Source organism: Neofelis nebulosa, chromosome 5 (genome assembly GCF_028018385.1).
Source record: "Neofelis nebulosa isolate mNeoNeb1 chromosome 5, mNeoNeb1.pri, whole genome shotgun sequence".
NCBI lineage: Eukaryota > Metazoa > Chordata > Mammalia > Carnivora > Felidae > Neofelis > Neofelis nebulosa.
In genome coordinates, this window is record NC_080786.1 from 87,605,789 (window position 1) to 87,633,573 (window position 27,785).

Genomic DNA, 27,785 nt, shown 5'->3' on the forward strand with positions numbered 1-27,785 from the left:
TAGATAATGATGAAGCACTTCTATAGATCCACTGTGCTGACCATTTTTCTGTTTTAAGTGATACGCAAATATGAAACAAGGATGCTCCTCTTAATGTTTCAAAGGCTTTTGATGCTGCAGAAGTAGAATAATAGGCTGGTGGAAGATAGATGAGTGATCAAAGAGAACTCAAGGGAAGCCTTCTTTTTTTCTTTCTTTCTTTTAAATGTTTATTTATTTTTGCGGGGGGTGGGGGGGGGGGACAGAGAATCTGAAACAGACTCTGTGCTGACAGTAGAGAGCCTAATGTGGGGCTCGAACCCATGAACCGTGAGATCATGACCTGAGTTGAAGTCAGAGCTACCCTGGTGCCCCTCAAGGGAAGCATTCTGAAGCAGCTGTTTATTGGCACAGTGCCTGACACACAGTAGATCCTCCATAAACATTAAATACACCATAAATAAGATGAATGGGAATGTGAACCCATAAAGGCTCACTCATTCACAGACTGACTCTCTCCATTCTGTGTACACAGGGAAAATCAGAGGTATGCCTCAGACAAGCAGTAGGGACTTGACAGATGGCCCCAAAGCAGCTCAGGCTTACAAACAGGACGATGTTATATAGTCTCTCTTGCAGAGGGGTCTTGCACACAAGCCCAGATTGGTGCCCGCTGCCACTCAGACAGGATGCTGGTTTAGTGCTATTCATGACCCAGCCCAGTGCTAAGCAGCCAGAGAGAAATGGGTCAGGGCAAGGGCGGGCCTTCCAGGAGCTAATTGCACAGAGATATCCAGACAGGCTGAAGCAGCGGCTGCGGCTCATTGTCTGAGGTCCTCAGGGGCAGAATCAGAGACTCACCCAAGGCTCGGTCTCTAGGGAAGGGCCTTGGTGGGCCAGGGACACCTCAGGTCTAGGCTACCCTGGGGCAGAAAGGATAGTCTTGAGAGCCCATTCCCAGGCAAGGCCCAACAATGCCACCTGCACTATGCCCGTACCAGTCCTCCACAGCTCCAAGTGTGAGAGTCCTGACACAGAGGCCACCTCCCTCTTGCTAAATCGGGTGAATAAAAGGAAGCAGGTCAAGCCTGGTGCCCCCACTACAGCCAACCTTTAACTAGACTCCAAAATTAGATTCCCAAATGCGCACGCTGTGGTTTGTTTCATCTCTTGTGAGTGTGTGATTGGGCTGGCAGGGCGGGCAGGGAGGAGTGATATAGTAAAGCTAAGAGTTTTTGTTTGTTTGTTTGAAAGATGGGGGTGGGGTATTTGTGGTGGTGTTTGATCATTTTCGAAAAATCCTACCCTTGTTCCAGCCCTGGCTGGGTCTGTAGGAGAGGGTGGTGTTCCTGGGCAGAGTCTGCAGGGACTGGCTATCCAGCTGCTCTTTCCTGGAGTAACTCTGTGAAGTTCACAATAGGTCATTCCTCTAATTCAGTTTCAGAAACTCAATTTTTATCAGTTCCCCTATGGTCATTAAGAAATCTGCTACCCAACGGCACAAAACACTGATTCATCAGCTGTCTTCATTACTCTGTGTGGAGCAAGAGGGCTGCTGGCAAGGCTGAATCTTCATACTGGAGTCTAACATCCTCTCAGGAGGGAAAAGCCTCAAGAATTAGGATGAGTGGGTTGTTTGGCAATTGTGGAGTTCCAGCAAAGGAGCTGAATGGTCTTAAGGGCTGTTTTATTTAAGCTGTGATCGCCCCAGGAATTGCCCTTGTCCACGGAAAAGCTTGGTAGAATAGAAGCTGCTACAGTTACAGAAAACAGCTGCCAAGCAGAAACCACTTTCAAGTCAGCTGGCCACACAGTGTGCCCTCCCTGTGGGGCGTGCTGGAGAAGCAGGCTAATGAAAACCTCTTTCCTCTACAATCTGCTCAAATGTGCTCTGAAGCAACCTGGGCACCACCAGGGAGCTTGTTAGAAATGCGGAGTCAAGTCACAGGCCCCCACGGGGAACTTCTGAGTCAGAATCTGCATTTTAACAGACCCCCAGGAGACTCGCATGCACAGTATAGCTTAAGAAGCCCCAGGCTAGCAGCGTCCAGGCTCCATGTGGATCTCAAAATCCACTTCAGTTTGATTCAACCTCAACACCTGCAGGGAACCTGCCTTTTCCTTAGTAAAGTTAAGGGTGGACCTGGGATCTCCCTCCGTTAATGCGGACGGCACTGGGCTCAGCAGGAATGCCTCCTGTTCCCTGGATTCTCTTTCCCTTTGGAGCTGCCACTGCTTACATTTGAGTCCTGTGTTGGACTTCATTACACAAGCCAGTGGGTCCCTTCAGATGCTTCTTTGTTTGAATCCAGTCTCAGAAGGGTAATCTTATGAGGTTTAGAAGTGGTTTAGCAAGGGGCGTCTGGGTGGCTCAGTTGGTTGGGTGTCTGACTTCGGCTCAGGTCATAATCTCGCCGTTCGTGAGTTTGAGCCCCTCATAGGGCTCTGTGCGGACAGCTCAGAGCCTGGAGCCTGCTTCCGATTCTGAGTGTCCTTCTCTCTCTGCCCCTCCCTGCTCAGGCTCTGTCCTTCTCTGTCTCTCAAAATAAAGGTAAAAAAAAAAAAAAAAAAAGTGGTTTATCATGACTACATTTTAGCTTGGCTGCTTTCTGCTTACCTGGTTGTGGGCTGTGGAGCTTCATGTCATCAGTTAAGCAAATTCAAAATCTCACTGGAGCATAGGCTACTTCTGGGAAATGTTCGGAGAGATTGTTATTCCAGGCACACTGCACCTAGTGAGCTTGTCTTTATATCTTAGGGTCTTTTATTTTGTGCCGGTGACATCAAATTCCGTTACAAATTGGACTCAAACCTTCCTAAGATGAGTATGGTTATAAGGTCCAGGCTGGAGTAAGTTACTCTACTCTGGGCACAGAGCTTCAACCGTCTGCCTGTTGGACAGGGTTTCAAAATTCCAACTTAAGATGTAGTGAAAGGTGGTTTTCAGATAGAAGATCTCAAAGATCTGAAGCTAGGCTATACCACTGAAAAAGCGTGGCACTTGAAGTCAATTGTTTTGTATTCTTTGCGCTTCCATTCGTTCACCTATAAAATGGGTATGGTGCCTATTTCACGGGATCGTTGGGAGGCTAAGATACTGTGTGTGACACAGTAGAAGCACCCCACCCAGCACCTGGACGGGGTCTGGGCTCAGTGAATGTTAGTCGCTCTAGAACCCTGGCTCTGGGACACAGCTTCCCTACCATTTAAGAGACTGTGTGACATGAACCGGGGCAAACCGGGCCAGCCCTCACAGATGTAGCCACCAAAAAGTTGCCTCCTTGACCACATTTCCATGTATGAGAAATAAAGATTTCATCACAATCATTTTCCAAACCAAGGGAACACTTGTCTGCTTGTCTATATTAAGCTGAAGAAACCAAAAAGTTTCTGATGATACGGTATTTTTCCCGAACACTGGATGTGCTGACTTGGGAGTTAGATTTAATCATCTGTTTGCAAGTGTCTTCTGGACACATATGTTCATTTTCCCTGTTCACATCAGCAGCCACCAAGCACGTCACAGTGTTCTTTCAAAGTCCTCTTTAGGCAATGTTTGGCCACATGGCATACAGTTTACCATAAGTGTTCTTGTTTAAGATGCCAGATGTCCGCCATGGAGGAAGAGAAACTCCCAAGAGGAGTGAAAGAATTGCAAAGTACAGATGTCCAAAGGAGGAAGATGAAAATAAGAAACACTAAACAGATGTGCTGATATTTTGGAAACAAAGTTAATATGATTCTTTTCATTCAGTAACTCTCCTTATCAAAGGTAGCATACATTGGGAGAATTTAAGGAAATCAGGATCTTGCAAGGACAAATATGAGCGCACCACAATTCTGTTAAACATTTCTGGAGCATCAGTTATACTACAAGATCTTGTGTTTAGAGTGATCTGAGATTTCCTCCTCAACATGAATACGAATCCAAATTTTGAAATGCAATTAAAGCTGAGATGAAAACTAAATGGATTCCCCAGACCCCCAAATATTGGATCTTCTCAAATTGTCCTACTTGGACAGTCTGTGAACCTCTTTAGTAAAGATTCTGCCTTGGGGAGAAGACTGTATGTATACAGTCAGCTGTGCCATGATTAGATTCGTAAAGAGATAGTAAAGTGGAGTTGTTTAGAGCTGGGTTCAGAAGCTAGTTTGCCTAGGTTTGAATTCTGCTTATCACCACTTATTAGCCATTACGACCTGGGGCACATTCTTTAACTTCTGTAGAATCCTAGTTTTTACACCTAGAAAACAGGGATAATGTTAATTGTTATTTCTAAGGATCATTATGAGGATCACATGAACTAATCCTAATACTGTAAAAGGATTAGAGTTGTTCCCAGTGCCCAGTAGATGCTCAGTAAATCCTAGCAGCGATTGTTCTGTTATCATTCGGTGCTGATGGCGAGGACACTCCCCGATGCAAGCAGGCTACACTCCTTTCCATCATGAGCTGACTAGACTGGTGATATACTGGGACAGACAGTCTGTGTGCAGTGTATCAGACTGCAACAATGTATGGATATCACATTATCCATGGAAATGAGAGAAATGTGGGCTACTCGTACAATCAGCAAGTACATGGCAAAACTAGATTTTCAACTCAGGTCTCTCTGCTCCAGTGGCCAATCTGTTCCCATTAAACCCTGTTGAAAGGTCAACATGAGTTGACAGTGTGCAGTGATTGGTAAGGTAGTGAATGGGGTGGCAGACAGATGGCATTTGTAAAGGCTGTAGCCTCTAGGACAGAGGAACGTGACGCCGTTCCGCCTAGACTGGTCAAACCACGCTTCCAGAAGTGACCAGTGGGTGGGGGAGATGTGGAATTGTGTCCTGTGTTAGTCCTGGGAAGGGATTAGGATATTTAATCCGAAGGAAGAGAAGACAGCTGTGGACATGAGAGCACTCTTCAAGCAATAGCAAATGGAGAAAGTAGAGGGAGCGACAATTCAGTTTAATGCAAGTAAAAGCTTTCTAACCATCTGAACTATCCAAAGCTCTCTGCTTTGGGAAGTGACGGATTTGCTCTCATTGGAAAGGTTAAGGAGAAGCTGGGTAATCACTTGATGGTATGAAGCAGAGGGATTTTGTTCAATTAATTCAATATACATTTATCAAACATCTGTTATAGGCCAGGGATGGTACAGGAGTTAAAGTTCCCTCCAGGCTCGAAGTTCTAGTTTGCCCAGATGAAACTAAATAGAACCTTATACCTTGCTCAAAACTCCAGCCAAGAACACTGGCAAATGGGCATAAATATCCTTATAATCAATTTAAAAATCAATCATTCTGAATTCTTAATTAATTCTTATGAATTCTTCTTTCCTTGCCCTGAGTAACTTTTGCCACTTGCTATAAAACAGGAGCAAACTTTTCCATAGTAACCTGGCTATTGCTCTTACTCTATGTTCTCCTGTGTAAGCTTCCTTTTAGTACAGGGGAAACAAAAAATGATTTAGTCAGCAGAATTAGGACAGGAAACTGAAGGTTCCCAAGTACATTTTTAAAGAAAAAAAAAATGAAAAATAAAATGGAAAATAGTACCAGCCTCAAATATGTGAGCTGACAATCTACCTCCATTCTGTGGAATGCATCCTGTTCCAATGTGCAGAGCTCCGCATTTTTATTTTATGACTTTGGTCCTAAAGTGATTGCCCTAGGCTTAGGATTCCAAGGTAAAGAAAATGGATACAGTTTGTCAAATAGGAGATGTGGTCGGGGCTGAATGTGGGTTAGGGTGGCTTCTGTGGTGGTTGCTATGAACACCTACTGTGGGATAGGCAGAGCTCTGCTGTGATTGGCCAAAGTGCATGCCAGGATTTGAAAGCATTTGAAAATAGTTTATGGGTGTTTTCTAACTCATAAAACCTCAATCAATATTTGCAGAAGTATGGGGTGGTAGAAAGTTGAAACAGTGGGCAAAGTAACAGGGAAAAACCTTGGGAGTTGAAATTTAACTTTGAGCAAGTCATTTGTCCTGTTCACTAACAAGACTTGTGCTCTGAGACAGGAGATGGCCTCCGACTGTGGTTTTCAAACACAGGTCACAGCCCATTGAGATATCAATTTCATGGGTTGAAATCAACATTTCAAAAATTAAACGGAAAGCTCCATAGTGTTTTGTACAAAGCAAAGGTATTATTTCATAAAACTCTTGTTTCTTGTGAACACACACACATAAACACACATACACACACAAACATATACACACACATGTGTACGGAGTTGTGAAATAAAATTTTACCCAAAGTTTTAGCATCGAGTGCCATCAAAAATATTTGATCCTGGGGTGCCTGGGTGGCTCAGTCAGTTGGGTGTCTGCCTCTTAATTTTGGCTCAAGTCATGATCCCAGGGTCGTGGGATGGACCCCACACTGGGCTCTGCACGGAGCATGGGGCCTGCTTAAGATTCTCTGTCTCCTTCCCTCTGCCCCTCTCCCCCACTTTCTCTCTCTCTCTCTCTCTCAAATAAAATAAATAAATAAATAAATTGAATCTAAAAAAACTAAAAATTTTTTTGACCCTAAGATGGTCATTTGGTCCATTTGGTCCATATGGTCATTTGGACCATAGATACGACACCAGAAGGAACTCTGTTAGTGAGTTGGCATATTAATGTATTTTTTAAATTTTGATAAAATATACATAACATAATCAGATTAATTAATTAGTTAATTAATTAATTTTTGAGAAAGAGTGAGTGGGGGAGGGCAGAGACAGAGCCAGGCACAGGATCCAAAGCAGGCTCTGTGCTGATAGCAGCAAGACTGATGCGGGCTTGAGCTCACAAGCTGTGAGATCGTGATCTGAGCCAAAGTCCAACACTCAACTGACTGAGCCACCCAGGTTCCCCCAAAAAGATTAATGTTTTTAAATGTAAGGAACAAAGTACTAAAATGAAGAACCTCCCACCTCCAATTTGCATCCTCTTGTACCTTTGGGTTTATGATGCCTTTCCCCCTCCTCTACTCACCTTTTTTTTTTTCTTCCTAGGTTCCTGGTCTATAACTAAGGTAAGAGGTGTACATTTTGACTTTGATCTTATGGGACAAGCAGCCAAAGTTCCCTCTTGCTGCATCTGTGCCTGAGTTAGAGAGGAGAATGTGTCTACATGCAATTGTACATTTCTATTAAAAATAGGTTATTAAAAACAGTTAAACAGAAAGATTAACTAGAATCTACATAGGCATATAATTTGGAGCAGGGTTTAGAGAACTACAGGTATGTCCTAGTGGGCACATCAGAGCCTTATGTATCTTTTCGGATCTGGACATTTTGCTGTCATAGACCCCAGCTTGCTTTTATTTTTGCTTGTATTTAACATTTGCATCCTTATCTGTCTTTTAAGTATAAATTCTGTTTCCCCATTTGTCTTCTGTGTCCCCTGTCTTTTCAGAGGTATAGATTTGTTTCATATCTGCTTGTGAGTCTTTGTCTGACGCACTACACTACTACAGTAAATGTTAATAATAATGGCAATTAATTACCTTTTCTTCTCAGCCATTACCAATGAGTCTTTTTTTTTCTGTAATCAGGACATTGAAAGCTGTTAAAGACAACTTTCCTTTTCTTAAGTAATAGTTGCTTAGAACTTTCCCATTTCCAGGCTTTTCCCCACTCTGGCCACATTTACTCAAGTGGCTTGGGCTCTGAACTAGCTGCACATTATATCTGTATAACCGTGTGGTTTAAGGAACTTTCCTACTTTTTAATTCACTGGCGAAGGAAATAAAAGGGTGTTATCTCCATGTGGCCAATGGGGAAACTGATACATGGAGCCATTAAATCCATGTTTTTACACCACAATCGGTAACAGCTCTGAGACCAGTTGCTGACCTCTAGGCTGGGATGCCTTTTCACTATGTCAGTGGCTCTTCTGGCTTGGTTTTTTCCTGCAATTTCTCCTTCACCAAATAGCAAGACTTCTGCTTTCATCTCCAGGTGAAGAAAAAATGGAGAGGGAGAGAATTTTATAGCTGATGACTCCTGTACCCTTTTCTCCATCAGTAATTCCCCTGATGTAGCTGTCAGGTATTTCTGTAGACGAGGGTCTTTTAACATTGGCATGCCACAGGCTCGTTGTCACTTCAGAATCTTTGCGCAAATCATTCTCCTAGGCTGAAAGCCTCATTTCTTCCTCTTCATTGACCTAAAATCCTACACTAGTCTGCAGACATCGTCCATGTTACTTTTCTGCCTGACTCTGCTCCATCCCACCCAGGCTGACTCCACCAACGCTGACCAAAGTCTATTATGTGCCAGTTTACTGTGTGTTTTTAGGAGCTTGTGCCTGTCGTATCTCATTTAAACACACAGAAAATCTGCAAGGCAGGTATTTCAATCCCATTTTCAGTAAGCATTACTAAGAGAGATGAATTTTGTCTGAATGACCCATCTGTATGGCAGGGCAAACATTTAATTACCTAACACCTGCTCTTCTTATAGTCCTGTGAAATATCCTCTTCCCATTTAAAGCCCCAGGCCTGTCTCCCATTCCTTAGCTCAGCATGGCATATAAGCCGCAATTGTTCAGGATGGAGGAAAAAATTTTCCTTTCCCCAAACTGTAAGAATTTCAGTTCTAAGTTCTCTTACGTCTGAAGAAGATTGGACCTTGAATAATAGGCATTTCAGTTAGGCCAGATAGTTTAAATAAAGATGATGAAAAGCTGATGTCATTGCAAGCATCCAAATTATTGGGTCTCCAGAAGTGGGAGCTAATGTTGTGTAATAATGGCAACCTCAATGACAACAGTGAAAATCAGATTAAAAAAATAAGATGTTGGACCATTTGTATGGAATACCAAACAAAGCAAACTTGCCTCTCAGTGGGTATAGATTCTGCAACAAAGCAAGGCAAATTTATATTCATCTACTTGAAATTGCAGAGGAGGGAGAGCCTGCAAAGCTTATAGGGAGAAAGGGGTAGTAAAGGGAATTTAATTCCATAGTGTCCATTATTGCTAATAAAAGATATGAAATTAAAAATATAATTAACATACTGTTTAAAGTGGTGTCCTCTTGGTTGTTTCATTTTAGTGACTGTAAATTTTTTCAGGTTACCTTTAAAAAATTTTTTTTTTCATTATGGTAAGTGTACTTTTTAATTCCCATTCCCTACTTCTCCCATCCCCCCTCTGACTCCCCTTTGGTCACCATTAGTTTGTTCTCTATAGTTAAGAGTCTGTTTCTTGGTTTGTCTTTTTTTTTCTTTTCTCATTCATTTTATTTCTTAAATTCCACATATGAGTGAGGTCAGATGGTATTTGTCTTTCTTTGACTTATTTTGCTTAGCATTATCATCTCTAGCTCTATCCATGTCATTGCAAATAGCAAGATTTTATTATTTTTTATGGCCAAATAATATTCCATTTTATCTGTACACCACGTCTTCTTTATCCATTCATCTATGGATGGACGCTTGGATTCCTTGCATAGTTTGGCTATATAAAATAGAGGTGCATGTATCCCTTTGATTTTGTGTGTGTGTGTGTGTGTGTGTGTGTGTGTGTGTGTGTCTTTTGGTAACCACCAGCAGTGCTATTACTGGCCCCAGGGTAGTTCTATTTTTAAATTTTGAGGAAACTCCATACTGTTTTCCACAGTTGCTGTACCAGTGAATGTAAAATTTTTAATTTGGATTTTCGTAGGTTCCTCCTAACCTTGGTATCCTTAGCCCGTTTGTCCATGTGGCTGTAAGATTTTCACCTCGATTCTAGCCATGTTTGTTAAGATCCCACAGGGCAAGGAAAGGGAGAAGGGACTCAGCCGGCCCATTGTCGGAATTTCAAGGCGGCCCCTCCACAGCTAATCCCTATCCGTCCCATTCCTCGATTTCACTTTTTCCTGCGTAGACCGTCTAAAATGCAGCTATGTTTCTGCTTATAAGATTTAAAAATATTCCTCCCTGGGGCGAGATTTTAAAGAACGGGGGGCAAAGGGAAGGGGGCGGTGCGCAAACCTCGTGGTACTTCCTGAAATTTAGCGCAGAATTGGGGGAAGAGCCGGAGCCCAAGCCAGGAAACGGATTTGCATTTTAAAGGATTGTTCATTGTCCCTCAGGGCTCGGACCTGGAAAGCGCTTTATCTATGACCCTTTTATGGCCCTGCCCGTTTTCTCGCTTTGTACCTGTTTGTAAACTTGTCCAATCTTCTTACCTGGACCGACTAGAGGCGGTGTGATTGTTGGAAAGAGTTTAAAAAGTGACAAGAATCCTATTTTGTTATGCATTACATAACCTTATAATAACAATAATGGCAATGAACATTAAAGTTCACCTACAATTATTCCCCCCTAATAAATCACTTGTTTCTGCTTTCCTTTTCATTCCCTCATGCATTAAACATTATGCAAAGCACTGTGCCCGTCTTGGTCCACGTGCATTTTTTACACATCCTAAATACAAACTTGCATTCTGCTTTTAATTCTTTTTCCTTTTTGCTTATCCTAAGCACTTCTGAGGCTGCAAAATATATACTCACAATATGTCTTTATTGGCTACCTAATATTCCAACTAGGGCATACACTTTAAGGAATTATTTCAGTGTTAAGTATCCAAGATGTAAAAGTAAACGCCAACACCATCACCCTTTGTACTGCAAGGCCTGGAGGTCGGTCAAGGTTAGACGGAGAGCTCCGGGTATCAAGGCTGCGGCCCGGGACGCGGCGGAAGGCGGCGAGGAGGAAGCCAGTGCGGGTTCCACGGCTCCTCCCGGCACCTGCAGGCTTGGCGCCTTTTCCCTCCGACCACGCCCCAACCCGCTCCTCCCCGCCCCTCCGCGCACACTAGTCGAGCGCCCTTGTCCCAGTGCGTGCTCACGGCTCACCCAAGGCAGTCCATTTCCAGGGCACCTCTGGGGTGTACGTGAGGCAGGAAGTGACGCAAAGCCTGGGGGGGGGGTCGGAAGAGGGCGGGGCCAGGTTATAAACAGCCGGTTGGGGGCGTACATCCCCCACAGAGCCTCAGCTTCGGCCTGTAGCGGTTCGGGCGGTAGCGGCCGGAGTGGGAGACTGTGTGAGTGACGCGCCGAAGCTAGAATCTCGCCGACCCTCCTGGCCTCCCCTCAGCCTGCTGGGCGGGTGCGAGCGGTCTCCGGTGCGGGCCCCCTTGGTGCTGTCCAGCTGCATTGGGGGACCGCAGGGGGCGCGGGGAGGCTTGCGGAGCCTTCGGGAGGAGAGGGCGGGATGGAGCGGGGCCCGCGTGCGGGACTGGAAGGGGCCGCCGCGGCGCGGGGAGCGGGCTGCAGGTGCAGCGAGGTGGAGCCGCGGCGCGGAGAAGGGCTGCCCTTCTCTGCCTTTCTGCGCCCTTCTCTTCTCGCCGGGCGGCGAATGGTTTCTACGTTAAGGCACTGAAGGCGGGATGAGGGGTACCCGGCTGTCGCTCTGCGCCTCGCCATTCTGCTTCCGGCCGTTCCTCAGGCCACCCCGATCCCTTGTCCTCACTAGCTCGTCCTTAAAAGATACAGGACCTCGTGGGACAGCCATAGGCCGCGGGCGCGGGAGTGCGAGCCACGCTGCCGCAGCGTAGACTGGCTCTGCTGGGAGCACGTGGCTACTCCGGGAAGTTTCCCCAAAGAACTGCTGTCGGGGTGCGCGGGTGACCTTGAGCTTGTAGCTCTACGCTCTCTCGGCGCCTACCCTGATCGTGGTCTCACTGCTCAAACTGACAGAGCTGTCCTCCACTCGGTTACGAGTGTGCCCTGAGAATTTGATGTGAGCTTCTGTAAGCCGTGCGTTTGAACTCCGGCACAACCTGATCTTTCAGCGATGCCGTTGGCTTTGTGTGTGGGTTCTCAGTTTTCCCTAGGCAGAAGCTGTTTGAATGCCGCAGGTGCTGACTCGAAGAATATTCTGATTGCTTTCCTTGTTATAAGATGGGAGATTCAGAAATAAGACTTCTACTTTGTGAAAGCTATGGTCTAGAGGCCAAGTGAAAGCTGTTTAGATTAGAATTGGCTTTCCCTTTCAGGAAATTAGCAGTATGGTTAAAGGGCTTGCTATATTGACAAATGTCTTAGACGCCCATTGTGTCACTTTCTAGTGGATAGCTTTCTAATGTAGTGGGTAGGGTAAGAAAATATTTTGTGACTTGACTTTTTTCGGTCAACGTTTTTTCCTCTGTTTGTAGCGACCTTGGGTAAAGCAGGGAACTTAATTGTTTCTGCTTTCTCCCTTTTTTGGGGGGTGCGGTGAGAGGATTGAAGTAGGAAGTAGTTGTCCTCTTACAAAAGTACATGGATACCTGATATCTTTATTCCAGGCTTAGATAGGAGTTGGAATACTAGATGCTGATTCAGTTGCCTCTGAGCTAGGGAGTTTGACCTTACTGACAAAGACGTTTAAGGTGATTTCCAGAAGTTGTTGTCTACTGCAAAATTCAAGTTTAGTCTATTTAAAGTACTTCTTGGCTCTTCTTTTTTCTGTTTTGGATTATCATAAATTTAGTATACTTCACAAGATCTAGAACTTAAAACGTTTTGTCATTGATATGAAATATTTTCCAAAAATCGACTTACAGCATAGCACCTTTTAACTTTTCTTTGATAGAATATGGGATGTTTTTGTGAAGTAATGGTTGTGAACTTAGCCTGTACTGAAGATTGTTGGGTAGAGACAACAACTCCGCTAACTCTGCCCTAGGTTGTGGCAGTTATTTGCCTCTGATAACGTACTTAACTATAGTGGAGCAAGGTGCCCGGCGAAACTTGAATCAGACAGCAACGAAAGCTAGTTAAAAATGATCCTCTGAGGCCTTTTGGAACCCTTCTCTGGATGTGCCATTTGTCTGCTGTCTCAGATGAGCACTGTACAGTAGACTGAATTGGACAATCTTTTTACAGAAAGCTGAATAGAAATGAAGATTCTCCTTGTTTTCCTCCATGGGGTTTCATTTTAGACCCTTAAAGCTAGGAAAGAGCTTGACCATCCTGGGTAGACACAATTATTATATGTGTCCTGGGGGCCCTGAAGAAGTTTTGTAGGTTCATGTCATCTTTTCATTTCTCCTGCAAATGCATAGGGAAACAATTTGCAAAACAGGTATCCATAACTAATTGCTTAAGATCTTGGAGCCCCACCAGGTAACCTTTTAAGTTTTTCTACCTTTTTTTAAAAGTTGTTTGTTTACTTATTTTGAGAGAGAGAGCAGGGGAGGGGCAGAGAGAGAGGGAGAGAGAGAGAATTCCATGCTGTCATCACAGAGCCCAATGCAGGACTCGAACTCATGAACCATAAGATCAGGACCTGAACCGAAACTGAGTTGGTGGATGCTTAACCGACTGAGCCACCCAGGTGCCCGTGAAGTTTTTCTACTTAAAAAAAAATTTTTTTTTAATGTTTATTTTTGAGAGAGACAGAGACAGAATGTGAGTGGGTTAGGGGCAGAGAGAGAGGGAGACACAGAATCCGAAGCAGGCTCCAGGCTCCACGCTGTCAGCACAGGGCCCCACGCGGGGCTCAAACTCACGATCTGTGAGATCATGACCTGAGCTGAAGTCGGACGCTCAACCGACTGAGCCACGCAGGCGCCCCTGAAGTTTTTCTCCTTTTTAAAATCTCCCTACTATCCATGCTTTGTCCTGTGATTCCAGAATAAACCAAAGTAGTGGCAGAGATGGGAGATGCTTCCAGTTCCAAGTGCAAGGTTTTCATTGTATTCTTTTTTATGTAATTTCCAAATGATATGAGAAATGAACTTTACATACATTTAAGTATGTCCCCATACTGTTAAGAAATAAAATATCTTTCTTTGTTAATTATTCTTTGTAAATTCCCTATCAAGTATAGGGTGGCAAAATCAGAGAACATAAAGATGTTCCCTGAGCTGAGTCAAGAAGAAAGGAAGGATGTTAGTAGAGGCAGGGACTGAATTCTGTCTCATTTTGGAGATAGTAGAGGGCAGCACTTAGTAGGTAGTGAAGTTCTTTAGAACAAAGAGCCTTAAAAGCAAGTAGAGGAACTTTGTTTCATGTGTGCTGCAAGGACTTGAGGCTGTGGCGCATTTTCCAAATGGAAGTAGGCTTGTCAATAATAAACAAGTGACTCATTCTTATTTCAGGTAAAATGGAGTAGCAGTTTTGGGTATGTTATACATAGACGACCATGTATTTTGGTGCAAAGATCCCCCCACCCTCAGCTGTATGTATTGTGTACAGACTCCTGGTCTTGAGACACCCCAAAGTAGCTTAAGACCTCAAGGCATTTACTGTATTTAAAAAAATTAAATAGAAATTAATGCCACGTTTGAAGAAAGTAGGAATGAGATGATATGAATTATAAAGAAGTTTAGGACTGTAGTCTAGCTTGTACCTTTGCCTGCCTCCTGTCTTCCATCCCATGGCTCAATTAAAAGACATTTCAGAAAGAAAAAAAAAAAAGACTCAGTTACTCCTTCCATTTCATGTTCAAAACATACACGGCTCTGTTTTGCTTACTTTAATTTTCATTATTAATGTGAGAAACTGAATAGGTTTTCAAGTTACCATTGAGAGCACCAAAGATACACAAAGTGCTAATGTGTACAAAAATCCAGTTGGTGTTTGGTTTGTCTCTTGTTATGGATTATCAGCAATGGTGGTGACATCGTGAAATAAGCTGTAATAAAAGATGTTTGGCTTTTAGATGCCATCTTTTAACAGAACTATGTAACTATAAACAGAACTGTTTATAGACAGTGATTATAACTGGTAGGAAAAGTTTCTCTGATGCTTCTAGAGTACATAAATTAGAGTGATTTCAGTTCAAAGAAAATTCAGTAAGGGGTTCTTTTCAATACAAAGCTTTATCATGTATGAAGTCATTTTGAAAGAATGACTCAATTTTTTTGTATATAAAACTTAAGGAGTAACTTTTGTAGATATCCTAGAATTATCGTGTTATTCATAGATGCGGGGTTAAATTATGAAGTTAAAATGGGAATTGTCTAAGTCACAATTTTTTCCTCTGACTTGATTTCTTTTATGTTATAGTCTTCATTTTGTGTCTGGATATTGAAATAGAAATAACATACTGGTGTTCTCAGTTAAAACTGTACTTAGATTTTAATTATACAAAATCATAATTACATGTTTTATTAATATCTGTTTATGCAGAATTGCAATCAACTCAATCTCATCATTTATTTAAATCCTTTATTTAGATCATTTATTTAAAAGTGTTGTCACTTTAATCTCAAAATTAATTTAAAACTGGAAACCTTGAGGAATGGCTGGTTCAGATCAGCATTAAACTTGTAAGCTGGTTTTTCCTAGAAAAGGGTGATTAAAATTGGTTCAGGGTGGGGTCTTCTAGTTCTGGTTCTAGTGATTGGGTTTGTAGGGTTCTGGTGCAGTGATAATGGTAAACTTTTTGTACCAGATAGGGCAAGAGACTTTGCTTCTAAGAATATGATCTTGCTTCTTGGCTCTGGTCATTAAAGCTTGGGGATTAAATTTTTGTTGTTGTTAATAGGTTTTGATAGGAGACTTTTCTAATGCCAGTTTATATAACGTCTTTATTTTATAGTCTGTGTATATCTCAGTTTGCTTTGTGACATGTGCATGTTAAATGCTCTGTTAAGTGTACTTGTAGTGTAGGAAAAGCCTTAAAATAGTATGAAATAAATGACCATTTTATATATCTCAACATAATATCGCTTTAAAACATTTAGATGCACTCAAATCAAATTAATTAGAAAATCTGGATTTCACTAAATACCAGTGCTTTAACTTAACATAGAACTCTGTTGGTTATAGAGGTGTTTTTCACCTTTAAAATGGGTGTTAAGTTGCCTGGCTGGCTCAGTTGGTAGAGCATGTGACTCTTGATCTCTGGGTTGTAAGTTCAAGCCCCATGTTGGGTGTAGAGATTATTTGAAAATAAAAAAATATTTTAGCAGTGCCTGGGTGGCTCAGTCGGTTGAGCATCCAACTCTTGATTTCGGCTCAGGCCTTGATCCCAGGGTTGTGGGATTGAGCCCTGTGTCTCTGTGCTAAGTGTGGAGCCTGCTTGGGATTCTCTCTGTCTTCCCTCTGCCCCTTCCCCTGTTTGGGATTCTCTCTCTCCCTCTCTTCCCTCTATCCCTCCCCCACTCTCTTTCTTTTCTCTTTCTCTCAAATAAAAAAAATTTTAAATCTTTAAAAAATAATAAAATGGCTGTCATTTATTTATTTTAAAATTTATTTTATTTATGGATAGTTGACATACAATATATAGTTTTAGGTACACAACATAGTGATTTGAAGGTTAAGATTAATTTCTTAAATTTCTGGAGATGAGAACAGAATTTTTATAACTCAGTAACCCATTGAACTTCAGTTTTTGGATTATCAGTTTTCAGCCTTGAATAAGACACTGAACATCTCAGATGGTTGGCTTCTTTGTGTGTAAAACAGCATGGTGTGTTTTTCTTTTGTCTATTCGTTTTGCATCAAAGATCTATCAAATCATTTGTAAGAACTGTTCCTTTAATCAGAAGGATCATGTTTTCTCTCCTTTATATTGAAGATGGTTTGTTACAGGTCTTTTTAGCATGACCAGTCTTGACTTAATTCTACTTTGGGTTTTTTTTCCCCCCAGGTGCTAGTCTATTGTATTTGTCCCTTTGACTACTAAATTCAGTTATTTAAATTTACCTATCATGGTAGGTAGAACCATGGTAGGAGAACTTGAAATAATAGTACAGTATATATCCATATTCATGTACCCTTTATTCTGATTCATCAATTATTAACAGTTACCACATTTGCTTTACTTCTTACACACTTTTTTAAAAAATTTTTTTAACGTTTATTCATTTTTTGAGATACAGAGACAGAGCATGAGCAGGGGAGGGGCGGAGAGAGAAGGAGACACAGAATCCGAAGCAGGCTTCAGGCTCTGAGCTGTCAGCACAGAGTCCAATGTGGGGCTCGAACTCGCAAACTGTGAGATCATGACCTGAGCCGATGTCGGACGTTTAACCGACTGAGCCACCCAGGCGCCCCAATTTCTTACACGCTTTTAAAGTAATTTATTAATTTATTTTTAGTCTATGTTGAGAGAGGAAGTGAGTAGGGGAGGGACAGAGAGAGAGAATCCCAAGCAGGCTTGCACAGAACCCAATGTGGGGCTCAAACTCATGAAATCCAGAGTGGGATGTTTAACCGGTTTAACCGACTGAGTCACCTACGTGCCTCTAGGTGCCCCTCTTAGACCCCCCCTTTTTTTTTTAGACCCTTTTTTTTTAAACTAAACTATTTGAAAGTAAGTTATAAGTGTTAGGATACTTCATCCTTTCTTTTTTTTTTTTTTTTAAGTTTTCCAATTTTTTTTTTTTTTTGTAATCTCTACACCCAACATATGGCTTGAACTCATGACCCTGAGATCAAGAGTTACATGCTCTTCCAATGGAGCCAGCCAGGTGCCCCAATACTAAATTCTTAAATTCTTCAGCATTAATCTCCTAAGAACAAGGGCATTCTTTTCCAAAAACAGAATAAATCATCACACTCTCCAAATCTAATATAATCAAATCGAATATGTCACACTCTCCAGATCTAATCTGATACAGTACTGTTATCCACTATGTAGTCTGTATTCAGATTTCTTATTTTTCCCAATGATATCCTTTGTAGTTGTTCTCCACCCCACCTCAACTCAGGATCTAATCAAGGATTATATTAAATTTAGTTTTCCTATGAACTAAATGTCTTTATTAAAGACACTTTCTGGGAATGTGATAATATATTTAAAAGTAAACTTGATATATAATAATTTAGCGTGGTAATGAAAACCTCTTATAACTGGTACAATGGTATCTATTTTGTATTAAATTTCTGTTTTAATACTAGGTTCTTTTGTGTGGCAGCTCAGAATGATGGATCAAGCCAGATCAGCATTCTCTACCTTGGTAAGATATTTTAAGTTTTATTATTCCTTGTCACCAGTTTGTGAGAATATGAAATATAGAAGAATGGCTCTCACCCAATAAGCATGAAGTAATATTCAAAGCTATCATAAAGTATTTTTTTATGTTGAAGTGGTGGCTTGGCGATGTAACTCCTCCCACAAAGGGTATCTTCAGTCTTGTGTGGAGTTAACTATGGGAAATCTTGTAAGAACATACAGGGTATTTCAAGTATGGTAGGAGGGGGCAGCCACATTGATAAGATGAACAAAGAAAGCTGATCAAAATGTATACCTATGTTAGTAGACATATGTAACAGAAACCCTGAATGAAAAGGCTGAATGAGATGAAAAAGGCCAGTGTGTGATCTAGCCCCCATCTACCATTGACAGAACTAGGTATCAGGAAGAATGTTGCTTTGAAAGAGGAACTTCTTTTTCCTTAAGAATATATAGCAAGTCATAGTAATGGTCCACTACTAAGTATAGTACCTAACCAAACTTTTGGTAAATGTTCCTCTTCCCTTTCTTCTCTTTCATGATGCTTTCTTTCTCTCTTTTCTTCAAATCTCAGTTTGGTGGAGAACCATTGTCCTATACCCGGTTTAGTCTGGCTCGGCAAGTAGATGGTGACAACAGTCATGTGGAGATGAAACTAGCTGCAGACGAAGAAGAAAATGTTGACAATAACATGAGGGATAATGGTGCCAGTGTCACAAAACCAAAAAGGTTTAATGGATTTATCTGCTATGGGACTATCGCTATAATCCTTTTTTTCTTGATTGGTAAGAGTGGCTATTCAAAACTTAAATGTTCTTTGGGAGTGACTCCAGGAAATCTGTTAATTCAGCCAAGCAAACATTTATTTTGTGCCTTTTTATGTGCCATTATGCTAGGCACTAGGAATACAACAACAATGACTAAGATTCTATGCCTGCCTTTGAGTTTGGCCTGGTGGAAGAAGAGAGACACATGAATCATTTCATTGTAATGTGCAAATGTTATACTAGGAATACACACAGGATATCTGTAGCATAGAAGCTTGGCCTAAGGATTTAAAGAAGGCTTCTGGGAAGAAAAGTTACCTATATTTTAAAAAGGTAACTATTTAGGGGCACCTCGCTGGCTCAGTCAGTAGAGCATGTGACTCTTGATCTCAGGGCCAAGAGTTCAAGCCCCAGGTTGGGTATAGAGATTACTTAAATAAATAAATAAACTTAAACACAATTAAAAGGCAAGTATTTAGAGTTACTATAAAGTTGACTCTTGAACAACATGGACTTGAACTGTGTGGGTCCACTTACATGCAGATTTTTTAAAATACGTATGTATATATTTATTTATTTTGAGAGAGAGCGAGAGTGAGTGGGGGGCAGGGCAGAGAGAGGAGAGAGAGAATCCCAAGCAGGCTCTGCACTGCCAGCGCAGAGCCAGATGGAGGGCTTGAACCCACAAACCGTGAGATCATGACCTGAGATGAAACCAAGAGTCGGACGCTTGACTGACTGAGCCACCCAGGTGCCCCTCAATAAATATATTGGAAAAGTTTTTGGAGATTTGTGACAATTTGAAAAACTTGCACACCAACTGTGTAGTGTAGAAATACTGAAAAAGATAAGAAAAAGACAGATATTGTAAGAATGTGGCACATATATAACATACAAATATGTGTTAATCAACTCTTTATGGTACCATAAGGCTTCCAGTCAACTGTAGGTTATTAGTAGTTAACGTTTTTGGAGAGTCAAAAGTTACATGCAGATTTTCTACTGTGTGGGGGTATACACCCCTAACCCCTGCATCGTTCAAGAGTCAACTGTATGATTTATTACATTGAATGGTTTAAAATATAAAAAAATTGACATTCATTACTTACTTTCCAACTGCTTACAATTTGATTAAAGCCAGTATTTTCAAGGCTTAGCTGAAAATATTAACAGTTCCTATAGGAATATATTGTCAGTTCTGAAACTTTTTATCCATAGGATTTATGATTGGCTACTTGGGCTATTGTAAACGTGTAGAAGCAAAGTCTGAATGTGAGAGACCAGCAGGAACAGAGTCTCTGGAGGTAGAGGGAACCGAACCTTCAGAAACAGAAGAGTACTTTCCTGAAGCACCTTCTCACTTATTTTGGTCGGACCTCAAAACAATGCTGTCAGAGAAACTGAGTAACACAGAGTTCACCAGCACCATCAGGTAAACTTGAGCTACTTCACAAATTTAATCTTAGTCCCTAACAAATACTGATTATTCAGAGCAGTGAAACAAAACAAACATGACAGTCTGGAGGAAAGACTTCTTACAGTAGGGGAGACTTCCCATGTTTAGCTGGAGGGTAAAGAATTAGTAAAGAATTCAAACTTGTTGGATGGGGAAAAAATTTTTGTGAGGACACTCCTTTTTCTTTAAAAAATTCAGAGGTCTTTGATCTTTTTGTCATCTGGTCTTTTAAGCTTGTTGCCTGCTGTAAGACTTTCTTTGCTTTGATTTTCATCTCAACCCCTTGTAAGGCACACTGAGCTTTGCTACCATCAACAAGGGCATCAGTAGCCTTTTTTATTCTTTAGATCAGGACTAACTTGACTGCCCGACTTGATATAGAGACGTATCATGTCTCTAGTATTCGTGATTTCTTCTGGTTCTCATTAATCCATATAGCCTTAGAAGTGTCCTTAAGGTTTCTGTCCTTCGATTTTGAAGACCTTCCTTAGACACATACATAACCCTGTGTAAAGAACGTATTCATCGTTTACTTATTAGCTGGCTTCCAGTAGTTACAGTGGTACAATGATTCTCTTAGTCTTAGATGAGGAATTTTGGCATTTTTACTTCATCTAATGAATACTTTTGTATATACTGTATACCAGGCATTACGGATAACGTAAGAGTGTAGTCTACCAAACAAAAATCAAATAACTAATACGATGTATATATATTTACAGTGAGACATAGGAGATCAGAACAAGGAGTAGTTTTGTTTCAAAGGTGAAAATTAAAGCTGTACATCTTGAGTTCACCAACAGTAATACTTTGATTTTGCTTACTCATTTCCCCTAAAATTACCCTAAGCACATATATGTGTTAAGATGGGGCTCTTGATGGAGTACTATACATTGGATTCAGAGGTTGGATAAAGCTAAAGTCATAAATTCCTTTAGACATTGGGCATAATTTTTTTTCTTCTAAGTTTGTCTCTAGTCAACCTTGAAATTTGGGGTCATAGTTATCTTAGCTATGATGAATAGTATTGAGTTATTTTAAAACAATTTTCTTGATATTTCAGTTCATTGTTTATTTTAAATTAAATTTTAGTTCATGTAACAGTGACTTTTTTCCTCTAGGCAGCTGAATGAAAATTCATATTTCCCTCGTGAGGCTGGATCTCAAAAAGATGAAAGCCTTGCCTTTTTCATTGAGAACCGATTCCGTGAGCTTCAACTTAGCAAAGCCTGGCATGATGAACATTTTGTTAAGGTTCAGGTCAAAGGCAGGTATGTTGAAAGATGGTAAACTTATTTTCTGGAAGTAGCTATTTTCAGGTGTACTAATACAGCGAAGACTTTCAGAATAAATAATGCAAATCAGATGCTAAATGTACTAAAGCCATTTTTTTCCCAAGGCTGTCCTTAGCTTCAGCTTCATTTTAACTTAATCTTTTTTTGCCAGTGCTTCAAACTCAGTGACCATAGTGGGCACGAACAGTGGCATGGTATACCTGGTGGAGAGTCCAGAGGGCTATGTGGCATACAGTAAAGCAGCGACAGTTACTGTAAGTAAGGCGAAACGGTGCATGAGATGGTCTTCCCTGTTGAAGAGCTCAGAAACTCATTGTCGTTACCTTTCTTAGGAATTTTGGTATAAATTTATTTTTTAAAATGTAACTGATCGTGAGATATTCCTATTCTCAGCCATCCTATGCCACAGTGAAAGTAAAATCCTAGGTCTTCTTTCAGGATGGCAAGGCTCTAAGTAATCCTACTGCTCTCTTCCTCTTGCACTCTGCCGGCCACTCTAGCCTCCCCAGTGTTCCTAAACCACTCAAATGCAGGCATGCTTCCACCTCAAGGCTTTTATAAAACTCCCTTTCCTTCTGCGGGCCCACTCTTCCCCTGGATACCAATATGGCCTGTTCCCTCCTTTTGTGCAAGTGTCTTTTCCAGTGTTACCTCCTTAGGGAAGTCTTCCTTGATTATCTTGTTAAAAATGGCCCTCCTCCAATCACTTCCCTTTATCCGCTTTATTTTTCTTACTGGTACTTAAACCCCTGACATTACTCATTTGTTTCCACACTAGAATGAAAGCTACATGCAGGGCTAGAGGTTGGCTTCATTTACTGCTGTGTCATAGAGCCTTGGACAGTGCCTGACAGATGGTGTTTGTTGAGTGAATGTGTGTATCAAGATTCCACTTTATGGGGGCGCCTGGGTGGCTCAGTCAGTTAAGCGGCCGACTTCGGCTCAGGTCATGATCTCACGGTCCGTGAGTTCGAGCCCCGCGTCGGGCTCTGTGCTGACAGCTCAGAGCCTGGAGCCTGTTTCAGATTCTGTGTCTCCCTCTCTCTGACCCTCCCCTGTTCATGCTGTGTCTCTCCCTGTCTCAAAAATAAATAATTAAAATGTTAAAAAAAAATTTTTTTTTTTTAAATAAAAAAAAAAAAGATGCCCCTTTATGTGGGGACAGATATAATATAAGTAACCATCTTGGTTGGAGTCCAGTCTTAGCTTGAATCTTTAATTTAGGCAAATATGGCCAAACTACTGCAGAAATTTAAAAAACAGTTGATAGATCTACCTAGATTTTTCAGGTTTTAAAAAACAAATGTTTGTATGTCAGGGGTCTATTTACTGGATGCCTTTCAAGCCAGATGAAGTTTTACCTGTGCTATATCACTTTCCCTGACTACCTATAACCTGGGGGTTTGGAGGTGGGTACACTGTTCCGTCAGAAACATTGAAGGTTTTCGTTCACCTGCAAGCTTTCTATATTTAAGTTATTTGGTTGTCAGGATCAGTTTATATAGCTCTATTAATAGTTTAGGAATATTATGAGACAGCTTTTATAAACATCTAAAAATTGATCTATGCAAGGCACTTTATTGTGATAGATAGTGTTTAACAATTTTCATACAGATTTCTTATCAGAACTTTCCGTTAAGACCTATTTTTATGTATGTCCTCAATTATCTAGCATTCATGTGTTAGGAACTTTATGTAATTGGTGCAGCCAGAGCTAGCCTACAGTATTTATGTTGGTATATGTCTCTTTGTTTATCATATTCTGTTAGCCTTTCTCTCCCCACACAATATTGGAAGCAATATAAAAGAGATTAAATGTCAAGAGCAATGCAAATTAGATTCAAGGCAGCATGTGATGATGCAAGATGTGACTATAGGAGGCCAGAGTCTTGATTCACTCCTAATAACTGACTAGGTTGACTAGAATTCTTACATCCTTTTAGGCTTTGGCCTCCTTTTATCTCTGTTTTCTCTATTGGGTTTGATCTGTAAAACTATCCTCTCTCAGACTCTACGGCTGTTCTAATACCGTAATGCTCATTAAATCTCATGTTTTTATTCTAGGGTAGACTGGTCCATGCTAATTTTGGCACTAAAAAAGACTTTGAGAATTTAAACTCTCCTGTGAATGGATCTTTAGTGATTGTTAGAGCAGGGAAAATCACTTTTGCTGAAAAGGTGAGTATAAGTTATTAAATACACTGGTATCATACTATTCTTCCTTTAAGTGGTATCATTGATTATTTTTTTTCACATTCTGGAAACCATCAGTCTTAAACTCTCATACCTAATAATATACTTGAATTTATTTTATATTTACTTATTTTTTAATGTTTGTTTAATTTTGAGAGAAAGAGAGACAGAGCTCAAGCAGGGAGGAGCAGAGAGAGAGAGGGAGACACAGAATCAGAAGCAGGCTCCAGGCTCTAAGCTGTCAGCACAGAGCCCAGTGCGGGGCTCGAACTCACGGACTAGGAGATTATGACCTGAGCCGAAGTCGGACGCTTAACTTACTGAGCCACCTAGGCACCCCTAAACTTGAATTTATTAAAGTATTCAACAAATCAAATAAGTTCTAATTATCTAAACTGTAGGATACTTCCAGGACTATGGCATAGCCACTTGGAGTATTCTGTAGTCATTGTCTTTCGGTGACAATGGGGTAATCAGAAATGCTTCAGTGAAAGCAGTTTAAATTTAAAATAACAATATTCTGTTGTTACATAGAATTGCTAAATTATTGTTAAATTAAGGTGCTTTGTTAAGTTCTATATAACCAAATTTTATGTATATATGGAATATATACATATAACTATGTTTTTTGAAGAAGAAAATTGAAAGTCAAACCTACGTAATAAGGGCCTAGAATGGAACATACTAAAAGACAGTGGTTGTGTTAGATGGGTTTTTATTATTTCTCTTATCTTTGAAACTCTCTTAATGAGTTAGTTAAGGGAAGTATTTTTTCTCAACATGTAAGCTATTTGCAACATTTGGGAGTTTCAGTGCAGTCCTCTGTAACCGTTTGTCTTAGCATAAAGCCCAACACTATTCTTCTAACTTTGTGATTACATCTTCACCTTCTGACCTTTACATGTTTTTCTTTAGGTTGCAAATGCTGAAAGCTTCAATGCAATTGGTGTCTTGATATACATGGACCAGGCTAAATTTCCCATTACTAATGCAGAGATTCCATTCTTTGGACATGTGAGTTCTTATTTCTTACGTAAATGAGTTTTTGGGTTCTACAAATTGTTGCTGGATTCCATCTGCATTAGTAGAAGTGTAACATGCCTTCCTTATTAAATACTCTTTTTTTTTTTTTTTTCTGGGAGGGTCTTAGCAGTAACAAGAAAATGGATTATGGGACTTTGAGACCTAGTTATTATTGCTAACATTACCTTTTCAATAGTGTCTTGAATTGAGATTTGGCATATGCCATTGCCATTTAAAAACAATAGTCACATATTTTAGAGCCACTCAGACCTTCATGGTTTGAGTTGCTAAACTAAATTTAGGCTATACCCTCATACTGAGTCTGAATCTTCTAAGGATTTCTTGAATAAATGTCTGACAGAGCACATTAATTTTTTGTTTAACTAGGCCCATCTGGGAACAGGTGACCCATATACACCTGGATTCCCTTCTTTCAATCATACTCAGTTTCCACCATCGCAGTCATCAGGATTGCCGAATATACCTGTCCAAACAATCTCCAGAGCCACTGCAGAAAAGTTGTTTGGGTAAGTTCTTATTTGAAAATTGTCTTTTTTGAAAACTGGTTTTATGAGTAGAAAGGAATAATAATCTCCTTAAGTTAATTTGATAACATTTTATTATTTATTTATTTTTAAAGTTATTTTGTTGGGCGCCTGGGTGGCTCAGTTAGTTGAGCATCTGACTTCGGCTCAGGTTATGATCTCCGGGTCTGTGAGTTGGAGCCCTGCATTGGGCTCTGTGCTGACAGCTCAGAGCCTGGAGCCTGCTTCCGATTCTGTGTCTCCCCCTCTCTCTGCCTCTCCACCACTCATACTCTGTCTGTCTCTCAAAAACTAAATAAACATTAAAAAAAAAAAGAAAAAAGGTTACTTTGTTTTTGAGAGAGAGAGAGAGTGCGCATGAGCAGAGGAGGGGTAGAGAGAGAGAGGGAGAGATAGAGAATCCCAAGCAGGCTCCACCCTGTCAGCACAAAACATGATGTTAAGGTTTGAACTCACAAACCATGAGATCATAACCTGAGCCAAAATCAAGAGTCAGACGCTTAAAAGTCGCCTCAATTTGATAGCATTTTAGATAATTGGCTGTAGTTTTCCATATTTGGCATCTCGTGGGGTGGATAGCTCTTACACTGGTGTAGATAAACATGAAGTTTTTCCTCCATAAAGTGATATTAATAATTAGACATTGGATTTACAAACTCTGCAAGTCCTTGTTCAATTTACCCAGTGAATTCCTTGTGTACTATTCCTGGCATAGCTTCTCCTTGAGGACTTGCTGAGGTAAAGCACTTTGTTGCCCTTGGCAACCTATTCAGTTATTGGAAAAGAGCTGTTAGAATTCATGTTGAACTGAAATCTTATTCCCTGTAACACCGATTAGTTCTAGATTTTCTTCTTAGCAACAAGAGTTCAAGTTTTCTTGTCTATAATGGAATATCTTCAGTTCTCATGACAGTTTCCAAATGCTTTACAGTCATGATTAGTCCTGGATATCCTCCCTAATGTATTAGTATCTGTCTTTAAAAATAGAACCCCGTCTGATTAGAGTACATGTCATTAGTTTTTATCTTGATCTAGACATACTTCCCACCTGGTATTGGTATAGAATGTAGATCTGGTCTCAGACACTTAGATTTTCTGTGTGATGTAGAACAAGTTACTCTAACCCCACTGATCATGTTTCTTTCACTTAATTGGATAGCTAAAATATAATCTACTTAGCAGGGTGACTGATTTCAAATGAAGAGCATTTACATGTAAGGACACATGTGTAACACCATGTGACTATTAACCATGCTATCTACGAGCATTTATTTTTAAATTTATTTATTTAGAGAGAGTAGTGCTCATGTGCGGGGAGGGGCAGAGAGAGAGAGAGAGGGAGAGAGAGAATCCCAAGTGGGCTCTATGCTATTAGCGTAGAGGCCGACATAGGGCTCCATCCCATAAACAATGAGATGACCTGAGCAGAGATCAAGAGTCGGACGCTTAATCGACTGAGCCACCCAGGCATCCCATGAAGCATTTTAGAAATGGTGATTTTTTATTGACTTATACCAAACTTCAAATCAGATCATTCTTACCTCCACCTACAGGTCTTCCCTAACCTGTGAAGCCAGCTCCCTTCCCTGTCTTATCCTTGTGTAGTGTGGGGTAATCATGTTTTGACATTTATATAAATAGAGCAGTCATTGGGTAACATGAGGAATTAGACAGGGGAAGATACATAACTATCAGCAGCATGAAAATATTCTTTTATAATTACGATAAGAATGTATAGGGGCGCCTGGGTGGCTCAGTCAGTTAAGTTCCGGCTTCAGCTCAGGTTATCATCTCGCGGTTCGTGAGCTCGAGCCCCACGTCGGGCTCTGTGCTGACAGCTCAGAGCCTGGAGCCTGCTTTGGATTCTGCATCTCCTCCTCTCTCTCTGCCCCTCCCCTGCTCATGCTCTGTCTCTATCTCTCAAGAATAAATTAAAAAAAAAAAAAAAAAAAAGAATGTATACTAGTTAGTGTAGAGAGTCAGGAAACATGGGAATATACTCATGGGTTTTTATGTCAGAACTTCATTCTGAGTCCATCTTGGTATCTACTTCACATGTAAATGATAGCTGTGTCTCTGGCAGAAAGGCACATTTCAGATGAGGATAGGTACAGAAATTTTTTTAAAACATTGTTTAAACCAGGAGATAACTGATGATTTTCAGATGATTGCCTACAGATCAGAGTAAGACACAAATGGTTAGCCACCAGGGAGTAAATTTTGTATATGTTTTCTTTATATGTCCTCTTAGCCTAAAACTTCACTGGAGAGTAAGGAAGATTGATTTTGTAAACCTAAGGGAAGCCATAATAATCAGAACTCTAATGTCTGTTTTCTACTTCTAGAAATATGGAAGGAGACTGTCCTTCTGCTTGGGAAACAGACTCCTCCTGTAGGCTGGAAACCTCACAGAACTGGAATGTGAAGCTCACTGTGAACAACGTGCTGAAAGAGATAAGAATTTTTAACGTGTTTGGAGTTATTAAAGGTTTTGAAGAACCTGGTAAAGACCCTTGGTTTTTTGTTTTGTTTTTTTTCTTTTGTTTGTTAGTTTGTTTCTGTTTTCCTAGTTCATAAGAATGTGGCCAGAAGAGAGTGCAGGAAGGCTGGCTCTGGCTTGGTTTTGTGGAGTGTTCTGGTCTGTCCTACAGTGAACTGTTTAGGT

General features: G+C 40.8%; 1 protein-coding gene across 5 annotated transcripts in view; it reads left to right on the top strand.

The window, feature by feature from the left end:
- TFRC (transferrin receptor) overlaps positions 1–27,785 on the top strand; it is a 52,651-nt gene that overhangs the window by 11,899 nt on the left and 12,967 nt on the right. The window contains exons 2-11 of one of the 5 annotated variants that reach the window (XM_058730994.1): positions 6,973–6,992; positions 17,787–17,845; positions 18,416–18,626; positions 19,827–20,040; positions 21,186–21,335; positions 21,511–21,613; positions 23,424–23,537; positions 24,468–24,566; positions 24,963–25,102; positions 27,466–27,623. In XM_058730994.1, coding sequence (XP_058586977.1) covers positions 17,810–17,845; positions 18,416–18,626; positions 19,827–20,040; positions 21,186–21,335; positions 21,511–21,613; positions 23,424–23,537; positions 24,468–24,566; positions 24,963–25,102; positions 27,466–27,623 — 1,225 coding nt within the window. In that variant the 5' untranslated portion in view covers positions 6,973–6,992; positions 17,787–17,809. Of the gene's footprint in view, positions 1–6,972; positions 6,993–10,916; positions 10,994–12,999; positions 13,059–17,786; positions 17,846–18,415; positions 18,627–19,826; positions 20,041–21,185; positions 21,336–21,510; positions 21,614–23,423; positions 23,538–24,467; positions 24,567–24,962; positions 25,103–27,465; positions 27,624–27,785 lie in introns of those variants that run through there. The other 4 variants (XM_058730992.1, XM_058730996.1, XM_058730993.1 and 1 more) reach the window with 4 other exon arrangements.